The sequence below is a fragment of the Bison bison genome, unplaced genomic scaffold, assembly GCF_000754665.1.
Source record: "Bison bison bison isolate TAMUID 2011002044 unplaced genomic scaffold, Bison_UMD1.0 scf7180017864383, whole genome shotgun sequence".
Lineage (NCBI taxonomy): Eukaryota > Metazoa > Chordata > Mammalia > Artiodactyla > Bovidae > Bison > Bison bison.
The window spans coordinates 1,302,596-1,314,547 of NW_011494955.1; the positions used below are offsets into that span (position 1 = coordinate 1,302,596).

General features: G+C 43.1%; 1 protein-coding gene across 7 annotated transcripts in view; it reads left to right on the forward strand.

Moving 5' to 3' along the window:
- ZNF547 (zinc finger protein 547) overlaps positions 1-11,952 on the forward strand; it is a 40,403-nt gene that overhangs the window by 14,792 nt on the left and 13,659 nt on the right. For 2 of the 7 annotated variants that reach the window (XM_010857693.1, XM_010857694.1), the window contains one exon: positions 5,048-7,027. In XM_010857693.1, coding sequence (XP_010855995.1) covers positions 5,048-6,219 — 1,172 coding nt within the window. In that variant the 3' untranslated portion in view covers positions 6,220-7,027. Of the gene's footprint in view, positions 1-395; positions 2,061-3,631; positions 3,759-5,047; positions 7,028-11,952 lie in introns of those variants that run through there. The other 5 variants (XM_010857691.1, XM_010857692.1, XM_010857689.1 and 2 more) reach the window with 5 other exon arrangements.

Here is an 11,952-nt window from a genome sequence, read left to right on the forward strand (position 1 = left end):
GGGCGCAAAGAGTCGGACACGACTGAAGCGGCTTAGCGCACACACGTAGTTTTGCCAACTGTGTGGGGAATATTCGACGACCGTAGTTGCCCTTTGCTCAGTTGCTTTAAAACTTTTACAACTGAAATAAAAAAAGTATTAAGTGTTTTTGTTTTTGTTTTCTTTTGGAGAAGATGGTGTGACTTCACCCATTTTTTCGTGTCTATCCGCTAATTTTCTTTACTTTTGCAGTATTATATAGTGAGTGTATAGTCTATGGGGCTTCTGAGGTGGCGCTAGTTGTAAAGAATCCACCTGCCAGTTCAGAAGACACAAGAGAAGCAGGTTCGATCCCTGGATCTGGAAGGTCCCCTGGTACCCTATTCCAGTATTCTTGCCTGGAGAATCCCGTGGATAGAGGAGCCTGATGGGTAACAGTCCATGGTGTCACAAAGAATCAGACAGGACTGAGTGACTGAGCACATACATTATATGAGTAAGATGTCTTTATAAAATCAGCTGTTGAAGGCTTTTTTGGTCAGCTTTCTTTATTTATAACCATTGCTATTCCAGCCGTAACTTCTTTGCCTTCTGTTGTGTGTTAAGGACATATCTGTCTAGCATATATGTTAAAATTATTGTTGTATTTAAATGAATATTTCCACCTTTTGATCTTATTTTGCTCCATCTTACTAATTTTAACTTAGTTCTTTGAATGAGATGATTATACTTATTTTTAATGGATCCCGTAGTTGTATTTTCACACTCTCTTTTTGCATTATGCCTACTTAACAGTTCTGCAGTATACAGCCATTTAAGAATTTTTCTTCTCTTTCAGTGATTGTACTCTGCTAATATTTATTTCACCGTTACGTGATGCTCCTCTGGTAGTTTCGGAAGAAAATGATTATTTTGTAAAACACTTGTTTTAAAAGGAGGATTAAATGAATCATTGTAAAAATAAAAACTTATAATGCTGGGAATCCTTACCAAGATACTTAGAACCCAAGAAGGTATTTTCATGTTTATTTAAAGAGGATTGAACAGAGATCAGGTCATATAGGTTCTTTCCTTTGTCTTAAGTTTAAAGAGTCATCAGTGATGTCCAGTTATCTCAAACTGTTGGAAGCCACACACATTTACTCTGATTCTAGCAATAATCCCTTTCTCACAGATTAATTTTCTGGAGCCATTTTCTTCTTGTAATTCTCTCTCTCTCTCTCTCTTGTGTGTGTGTGTGTGTGTGTGTGTGTGGTTGCACTGCTTGGCTTGTGGAATCTAGGTTCCCCAACCAGGTATAGAACCCAGGTCCACTGCAGTGAAAGTAGCACATTCTAAGCACTGGGCAGCCAGAGAATTCTGAGATCCATTTTCAAAGCGAAGTCAGTGGTGCTTCCATTCTCTACAACAGGAGAAAAAAGCTTGTAGGAAGTTAATCTGTTTGAACATTTATGGGGGAAAAAACTGGATATATTAAAGAATATGGTTCAAGTATAAGTTTTTTAAAAAACAATCTTTAAGATAACCAAAGTAAAATTAGAAAAGGAGTATAGGAACTCCTGTCCAAATGTTGGGTCCAGCTACAAGCTATGAGAGGAAAAAGTGATTATTGGCAAGGGAGAAATGGAAGAATGGAATCAAATGGCAATGTCAGAAAGAGCTCTGCTTAATTTTTATATGCATGGCTTGGGGCTATAATAGCTCTATATGACCTGCCACAAGCATCTCCTATCTAACCAGGTAGCTTACTCTTTGGATCATTGGGCTCCAGTCGTACTAGCCTCATGGAGCTACTCAGACACATCAGACATGAATCTAATAGAAAGGCTTTGCACTTATTAGTCCCACTTCTAGAAAACCTTTTCTGAAGTCAGACGTATGACCTTATGGCACAACTCCATAACATTTTCTGCCCTCTTTATGATTTAGTTTTCTATTGAGTAATTTGTCTTCACCTGAAATATTGAATAGTTATCTCATTAATCTTTCTTGTCTTTGTTGCTGATGGGAATTAAAGTTACATGGCACTACTCTTCCCACAGGTTCCATGTTCAACAGAACAACTTATGGACTCTTCACTGGTGAGTGTTGGTGTTCTGAAAGATTTTTCTGCTGCTTTTCGTGAACTTGGTGTCTGGACACCCTAGAGAAACCCTGAGTGCAGAATTCCAAGTCCAGGCCAGAGGGTATATGGAAAGATTCCAAATTTGGCAACCAGGGGACTGAAATGTGCAAGATTGTATGTATAGGGGTTACTATGTCCAAATGCTCGAGGATGCAATTGAGATGAGTGTATTTTAGGACTGTTGGGTCTCTGTTTATGCAGTAGGAACAGAGAACAAGGGAACCAGGGTCAGGGCTAGACTGGTAGCCTGATAAGATGAGTTTCTGTTCTGAGACTGATGGCAGAAATGGGATTTTTGTAATAGAAATGGAAAGTGATATTACTTAAGTTTCAAGAGGCTGCCTCTGGGTGCAGAGTGCACAACAGCCTGGTGGAGAGGAAGACAAAGAAACATAGAAGCTGTCTTAATTTTCCAGATGTGCATGGCTCTAGCTGCACCAAAGTGGTGTGTGTGGAGATATGGAAACTACTTGGTTCCTGCTTTTTCTAAGTAAAGGCTGATCAGATTTTCCAATGTGGAGGAATCACATGCTTCCAAAGTTTTTTCCATTTGCATCTGGGAAGGTGGAAGTGCCATCAACTGATTTGGGGAAGTCTGGTAAGAGGACTTTTCAGTGAGAATATTAGGAATTGAGTTTTGGCCCTGTTAAGCCTCAGATGTTGCAGTGGCTCCCAAGTGTAGGAGACAAGTGGATGGCTGAACATGTAGATCTAGAGTAATGGGGAGGCTTTTGGATGCCATTAGGGGACAGAGGAGACACAGACAGACAAAGAAGTGGAGTGGTCATCAGCAAGAAGGTAAGGGGAAGGGGAAGGCCAGTTGGTAAGTCAGCTTTCTGTGGGGAAAAGCTATGATACTGATGTGGAAGAAAAGCAGAAGTGAGATAAATTGATAGCAAAGTCATGCTGGTGCTAATTTATTCTCCTCTGACTCACTAGGCTTTTGTGGTAGAACTTGGGAAGCTTGTGACAGAATGTCACAGTTTCTTTAGGCTGTGTTAAGTGGGTGTGGATTTTGAATGGGTGTTATATGAGCAAAGATGGTAACTGTTAAAGAGACATAGTGCAGTATGGAAGTGGAATCTGACCAGAGGTATTTAGATTTTGTGTGTTGTGACTGAGATAAAGTCAGGATCAAGGCCTGGTGGGAAAGCCAACTTGGTGGTCCATGTGGTGAAGATGGGGGTCAGATGTCTGAGAATGTCCACTGAGTGATATGATATGCATGTAGGGAAGGTGTGTGAACTAATTGACTGAGGGCTCTGTAGTAGGACTTTGAGAAGGGTGGGTTCAAGTTGTTGGTGTCTGGAGTGGATCACCTGGGGACTGTCAGACTGTTGTCTTGCAGGAGAGGAAAGGGGCTCTGCATGCCAGGCCCACAGCCAGAGTTTTGGGTACCACTGACCTCTAAATTAGGGAGCCAGGGAGGATGATGACACCAGAGTGAATGTGGATTAGGGTTGGGGGTGTTCTTAGGGTCCTAGGGAAAGAGGCTGCTCATGCACACATCTGTTCCCATCATCATAGAGCCCTGTGACCTTTGAGGATGTGGCTGTTTACTTTTCCCAAGAGGAATGGAGGCTCCTTGGTGAGGCCCAGAAATTCCTGTACCGCGATGTCATGCTGGAGACCTTTGCACTGGTTATGTCCTTGGGTAAGGCCCTCACCCCTATGCCAGCATCCTGGACAGGTCTCTGCCTTTCCCCTTTTCTCTAAGAGCAAGTCTGTTCTGTTCACAGCTAGACAGTGGGCACCTCTCTATTACTTCTTCCCTGTCCTCTGTGTTGTGGGTACCAAGCCTGAGTGAGTGTGTGTTCCACCTCCTTTCACAGGTGGCCCCAATGCCAGCGGCTGAAGTTTTCTCAGCAAAAATTTTCTGGATCATAAGCCTTGGAGTTAGCTTAGTGATTTCCATTCATTTCAGCTTCTCCCTGTCAAGTTGACTCTGTAGACCCCTGTACCTTTGTGCAGCTTCTGCCTCCTTCCTGCTGACATTTCTTTGGGCCTCACTGTTTCAGGAATTGTTGGGACCCAGCATGGTCACTATTTATGGGGTGCATATAGCTATGAGATTCAAAGATTATTTTTATCATTATTTTTTTCTTGAATTCTTTTGAGATTGGTTGTTTTCCCATGGGAAACTGTCTTGTTCTTTTCTTAGAATGTGGATCTTCTAAGTCCCATGTTGTCCAGTTGAAGCTGGGAGGAGAACCTTGGGTATAGGAGAGAGTGGACATGATTCCAGGCATAGGAAGCAGGGCTCAAAATGGGTCTGGTCCTGATGATTGGCATCACAGGGAGCAGTGACGTTGTGGCTGGATTCAGTCAAATTTTGAATATGTCCTGGCCCCAACACTGTTTGTGGTCTAAGACCAGTGACTTGTTATCTCATTTCTGTTTCTTCTCCATTCTTGACACATTCCCCCTGTGATTTCTACCCTGGCTTCCAACCCAGGATTATCCCTCATCTCTCTGGCTTCCACTCCGCATTGTTCCTCAACATCCTCACTCTAATGCTTTCCACTGTTTGCCTATGCTTACTGTGTCATAAAACCTGCACCTCTCCTTAAAATAGTCCTGAACACCAGCTACTCAGTGACACAATATCCTGGGCCTCGACATAGCTTTCCACACAGCACACATGTGTCACCAGCAGCCAAGGCCCTGGTGAAAACCATTCCTGTAGGAGTGCATTGTGGACCCCTGGCTCCTCCATTTAATATCCACCCTCTTGTGTCTTTTGCCTGGTGAGTCCTTCCTGTTCTGTGATGTGTAGAAGCCCAGTTCTACAGATTGGGGCTTTTCCTTACCTGCCCACAGCTCCTTGTCCTGAACTAGTCCCATGGATTTATTCTTTCTATGTCAGACACATATGGTGCAAAACATCTGCCTTTTTAAAAACCTTTTCCTACATTAAGTTCACCCGCATTTTTCTGATTTCAGGGTGTTGTCATACAGCAGAGGATGAACAGACACCTTCTGAGCAGAATGTTTCTGTAGAAGTGCCACAGAGAAATACCAAAAAGACAGACCTGTCCAGCCAGAAGGTCTGTCCCTGGGACATGGGTAACCTGGCCTTAGAAGGTGGTTTGTGTGGACCCGAGGTCCTGCGAACAAACCCTGGCCAGACACTGTGTGGGACAGATGTGAAATCCCACCAGCACGGTGGAGAGAAGCTCATGAGAAGAGATTTGGGTAAGGCCTTAATGAAGAACTGCACAGTCCATGCATTGGAGAAGGCTTTTAAGTGCCAAGAGGCGAGGAAGGATTTCCCTGGTACCTCTGACCATGTCCAGCACCAGGTTAAACCACAAATGATGGAGTTTGTAGCAGAGTTTCACAATGGAGAAAAGCGTTTCAAGTGCAATGAATGTGGGAAACTCTTCTACCGGAAGTCCAGGCTTGCTCAGCACCATCGAGTCCACACCGGAGAGAAGCCTTATGAATGCAGCGAATGTGGGAAAGTCTTTCGATGCAGCTCCAGCCTTGCTATACATAGAAGGATTCACACAGGGGAAAGGCCTTATGAGTGTAGAGAATGCGGAAAATTCTTTAGGCAACACTCCCAGCTTGTTGTGCACCAGAGAATTCACACTGGAGCCAGACCATATGAGTGCAGTGAATGTGGGAAAACATTTAGTACTAAAACCAAACTTGATCAGCACCGGCGAGTCCACACTGGAGAGAGGCCTTATGAATGTGGAGAATGTGGAAGAACCTACACCTGTAAACGCATGCTTATTCAGCACCAGCTGGTCCACACTGGAGAGTGGCCTCATGAGTGCAGTGAATGTGGGAAAGCATTTAGATACATGGCCAGCCTTGTTATGCATAGAAGAATTCACAGTGGGGAAAGGCCTTATGAGTGTAATGAATGTGGGAAGTCCTTTAGGCAAAGAGCCCACCTTCAAGTCCACAATAGAATTCATACTGGAGCAAAGACTTTTGAGTGCAGTGAATGTGGAAAATGTTTTAGCCAAAATTCTATTCTTACTACACACCAGAGAGTTCACACTGGAGAAAGGCCTTATAAGTGCTGTGATTGTGGGAAATGTTTTAGCCAGAAATCTACTCTCATTAAGCACCTGAATTTACACTGGAGAAAAGTCACCTGAGTGTACCAAATGTGGAGAATTTCTTTAGCTATAGCACCTGAACAAGGAAAAAAAAAGCTGAAAAGTTCACACCACAGAAAGACCCCACAAGGGCAACAAATATGGAAATATTTTCTGTCACAGGTCAGCTCTGATTGAGCACCAGACCCAGGAGTGCAGAGAATGTAGGAAAGCTTTCAGCTGAAGGTATAACCACATTGGTCACCAAAAAGTTCATACTGGAGAAAGACCTTCAAACCAAATGAAGAGAGAAGCCAATGAGCTGTCTCCTTAATTAATATATCTTACTTAACAGGCTCTATGAGGGCATCATCAGCCAAAAGCTGAATGCCATCCATGTGCACAGCCCTGGTGTGGAGAGGGCCTGTGGATACTTGGTTCTCTGGAAGCTTTAAGGAGCTAAGATCTACTTCCTAACCTGTGCAGCAGCCTTGCCAGACTTCATGTCACTGTGAATTTCTTCCCTCTACCAGATGGCAGATTCCTGTTCTGGTTGTCAGTCCCGCAGTGTGATCAGGGTAGGTAGACCTTTGTGCTCTCCTGTCCCTTAGAGGGAAGCATGTGTAGCCTGAGCACTTGGGTGATGTCATGCTCTTAGATCCTGTCAACTGCCTAGGATATGGCCTAAGCAGCTTTGATCTTGGGCATCCAGTCTGGGTTCTACTGGCAGCTCATAGAGGTTTACTTTGTTTGGTGGTATTGGGTTGTGTCATGTTCAAGATGGATTTTCTAGCTCCAAGTCACCCTTTGGGGAACTGCCTCATTTTGCACTGCTTTGTGTAAAAATAAAGACTATTGTTTAAGACAACATGCATCTTGGGTTTTGTTCACCTTCAGACTGCTGTTAAGAACCAAACTGGACTGTCAAGATGAAGAGTAAAAAAGTTTTATGGGTGTTTCAGACTTTGTATAATACCTCAGTTGGAATATGACAGAGAATAGTGTTCAGTCTAGTTTGGGTCTAATTTGCATTGTCCAAGGGCTCCTAGTATGGACTCCAGGGCTCTGTGGAACTAATGCTGTGACCTGGATGTTAGGATTTTTGATGGGTCCTGAAGGAATTTTTGATGGGTCCCAAGGCCACCTTGAGATGAGGACTGTGAGCAGCAAAGTGATTTTTGGAGCTGTGTGAATTGTTCTCTTTTCATGTGGGATATCACATCATCCCCCTAGTACTGTTCAATGGAAGAAGTTCTCTAGGTCCAGCTGGAACAGAGCCATGTGCCATAATGTGCATAATGTGGCAGGCTGGTGTTGCTGAGTGTTAGGCTACAGACATTGGGGGGGACCATACTTGGTTCAGAAATGGGGGATTAGTAGGAACTGAGAATCTAGCAACAGGAAGGGATACACCTTTTCTAAAAGGGCATTCATAAATGTTCCCATAACTGTGGCTGTTGATGATAAGGTTTTTGCAGAAATTTTCAGAAGTTACAGCCGTGTTTCTCTTCCTCTTGAGCCTGCAGTCAGTGACTGAAGAATGCAAAGGTTTTGGCATCACATAGCATCTGCAAATCTTAAGGCCATTGCTGCACAGTGAAAGCAGTGGGTAAATGAGAGTGGGAGTCCTGTAGTCCAGGCATGTGAGTTTTAGGACCCAGGCAGAGTTCCTAAATAACTCAAGTGTAAGCACCTTTTTATTGTTCAGCAGTCTTCATTTCTACTGTGACAGAATTTCTATGAGACCAGGAGAGGTGGTAGATTTGAGGTGTGGTTGCCAGAGTTCTTTTCCAAAATGGAGATTCAGATTTTTATGTGAAGCCAATTTCTATCCCGATTTGGTTGAGATGTACAGTTGCCATGCTCTGAGCATAACTGCAGCTGAATTACCGAACTTACCAGCTTGGTAAGTTTTAACACTTGCAAAGTCACAGAACCATCATCATAGCAAACATCCATCACTACCATATGTCTCCCAGGATCCCAGGCAACTATTGACTGATTTTTCTCTCATTAAATTAGTGTTTTCCAGACTTCTAATATCATTGGTTTCTCTGGTGGCTCAGATGGTAAAGAATCCACCTGCAGTTAGGAAGACCTGAGTTTGATCCCTGGGTTGGGAAGATACCCTGGAGGAGGACAGGGCAATCCACTCCAGTATTCTTGCCTGGAGAATTCCCATTGAGAGAGGAGCCTGACGGGCTATAGTCCATGGGGTTGCACAGAGTTGAACAGGACTAAGCACAGCAATATCGTTGAAGTCTAAATGATTACTTTTGTAGTTGTCATTTTCTTTCTCCACGCGCAGTTATTTTGAGAGTCATCTAAGTTGCCAATGTGAATAACTCATTTTTTCCTGGTAAATATACTATTTGATATATTTTCATTGTGTTTTTTAATCCATTCATCTCTAAAAAATGGGGTTTTGTGGTTTCTAGTTTGCTTGTCACAGATTAGCTTACTGTCATCATACATAAAACCCTTTATATGAACGTCCAGCTTCATATTCTAAAATAATGACTGTACCCACTTGCATTCCCTTCAGTAGTATTCAGTTCCCCTGTATTCCTCACCAGTACTTGGTTGGTATGGTCAGTATTTTAAATATACCTCTTTGAAAAGTGTGGAGATGTATCTCCCTATGATCTGATTTCATTTCCCTACTGATTCATGATGTTGACCATTTTTGTATTTATTGGCAGGTGTATGTCTTCTTTGACATAATGTCTGTTTTCTTATTAGTGACTGAGAATATGATAAATATGTGGGAACTTGACTTTCTTTCAGTGACTGACTTTGCTGAGTGGCATAAATATTTGTACTGACAACATTATTCACCATGTATATTCCTCATTATTAACATACTTCTATTACTTTAGGCCTAGACAGTTCATAAAAAAGGCAACTGACCTTTCCTTGTTGTGTTTGCCAATTTCCTGGCACGAGGCTTCCAACTGTGGGCAATTTCATGCTGTGTGTGTGTGGTTGCTACTGAACCAGAGGCGCAGCAAGCTAAACGCTGAGATGCCGAGGTTTGTTGGGGGGAATTTTCTTTCACAAGACAGCCACATGAGGACACAGAAGGACAAGTTTCAGAACCACCACCTTCTCGGAGGTGAGGTGCTTGTGATATTTAGGGGATAAAGAGGCAGCCTGCTCTGAGGTGTGGGGACAAGCAATCAGAGAAAAGGTGAGTTAACTGGCATGTGCATTACATGCTCCGTCACAGATGCATGTTCATAAATAGGCACTTTGCATGATCTGAGCATGAAATTTTAGCCATCTGATGTCAAAAAGTTATTCATCAGACACCTGGGCAGGCCCAGTTTTAGGGGTTGGTAGTTTTGATCATTTGTAGCCTGCTCAAGAAAAGAGTTGACTCCAGGTTCCCAGGAACTTGAGATTCCTTTACTATAGTGACCCATATGTCAGAGGTGTCACCTCTAGGGTATGTTAAGGTGTCACCTCTTGTGATAGCACCTTGGCCATGGGAAACTTGTGTACAACTAAAGAAAGGGATGGGAGGTCCCCAGAGCAAGCTTAATCAGTGAAGGCAGTTTACAAGCAGGAGGGTTTTAACATGCTGTTTTCTTTTCTGTAGTTCTGTAATACAAGCCCAAGAATTTGCTGTTTGTCAGCTTCTGTTCACCCTTGGGGCATGTTTCAAGGCCACCCGATGTGGACGTGGGAAGACAGGTGCAGTAGCACACCTTTGTACTCTATTTCCATTATCAGGTGACTTAACCTTGAGAACTCGGATAATGTTAAAATGCAGTAAAATAGGAATGGCATGAGTTTTGAGTATTTTCACTTGGCCTGCGTAAAGGAAGACATACAGGCCTGAGTTGTGCAACCTCTTCATTCCAAAGAAATGTCTGGCACTGACTTGCCCAACTCCTGGGAGATAACCTCGAAGCACTTGACATATTTGGCTCAATAAGAGTGTCTTTGTTTACCTGAGGCCTTGTGCTGGGCTGAGAAGTTTATGTTAATACTGTACTGGGATACTGGGAGGCTGAGGCTCTCAATACCAGTTTGACATTTGGAGAAGCTAGAGAGTAACAGGTCAGTCACACAGGTGCCCCTTGTCTGTGTGACAGACACTCAGAAAACCTGGACAACACCTAGGCTTGCATGGCGTTCCCTGTTAGCAATACTAGATGTGCATTGCCATATGTCGATGTCAGACTGAAGTGGAGTGGCAGGGGGCAACTGGAAGCTGGCAATGTGATCTCTCTTGGACTCTGTTCTATTGTGCCATCTTTCTTGGCTGATTTTTATCTGTATCCTTCACTGTAATAAGCCATAGGCCTTAATTAAACAGCTTCCATGAGTTCCGTGAGTCCTATGGAATCTGAGGGTGGTCTTGGGCATTCCAGAACATAATTCTGTTTTTAAAGAGCTTTCTTAAGGATAATTGATGTAAAACATTTTAGCAGTACAGGCTTTGATAAAATTTTTCCAATGCTTATACTTCTCAAGCCAAAAGTTTTCTCATGCCATTTGAGAGTTGTCCCCCTTTTAACTATAAAATACAAACGTGAAAATCCTTTCTGGAATAGATATTTTTCAAACATAACAAAAATGAGAAGGGCCCTGTTTGATGCCCAGTGAACCAATTTGCAATTTTCCACCATTACTGATAATTTCTTGGGTATTGTTCATTCATATTCTCACATTATGGGTCATTTTCACATAGAACACCTAGCCTTGTCCTGTCTCAAAAGACTTATGTTAGTACTTATTTTCACAAAATCGAAAGAAACCTGGAAAGGATTTTAGTTACTTTTATAAAAAAGCCATTACACTGTATGAATGGAGGTTCTTCCATAAAACTGAAGTGGTGAATCAGAACTTTGAGAAAGAAGGGTATACTCCTGCTTTATGGCATCTCAGTTGATGAAACATTTTCTAGGAAAGCTGTGCTTCAGAATGGCAGGAGCAACCTGTAATTTACGTTACTAAATCGTATTCCGTTGTAGGAAAGGAGTTGTAATGAATAAGCTCAAAGTTGATGGTTTCAGACAGCATCTGTTTAATTATTTCATTGTTCTGGAGTCAGAAATCTTAAGTCACTTTCACAGGGGTGAAGTCAAGGTGTTGGTAGGGGCATGGTCTCTATAGAGGCTCTAGTGATCAGAAACGCCATCCTTGCCTTTTCCAAATTCCAGAGCTGCATTCCTTGTGTTTGTTGGCTCAAGACCACTTCTTTCATCTTCAAAGAGCAGCAGTGCAGCATTTCAGTCATCAGATCGCCTTCCTCTGCAGAGTACGTCTCCCTCTGCTTGTCTTTTATGAGAAGACCTGTGAGTACACCCCCAGGGCAAACATGAACTTTAGGCCAATCTCATCTCAAAATCCCTAATGGCACTGGCAAAGTCTCTGACCATGTAAGGTAACAGTTAACGAGGTTCAGGGATAAGGACCCAGTTGTCTCTGGGGATATTAATCAGCCTGCCACTTTGGGTCTGAGTCTTTTAAAAACGTGTTTATTTTAAAGTATATTCATTGCAGTCATGATGCAAAACATTCAGTTCCGTTGTTCAGTCATGTCCGACTCTTTGCGACCCCATGAACCACAGCACACCAGGCCTTCCTGTCCATCACCAACTGCCGGAGTCCACCCAAACCCATGTACATCGAGTCGATGATACCATCCAACCATCATCCTCTGTCGTGCCCTTCTCCTCCTGCCCTCAATCTTTCCCAGCATCAGGGTCTTTCCCAATGAGTCAGCTCTTCACATCAGGTGGCCATAGTATTGGAGTTTCAGCTTCAACATCAGTCCTTCCA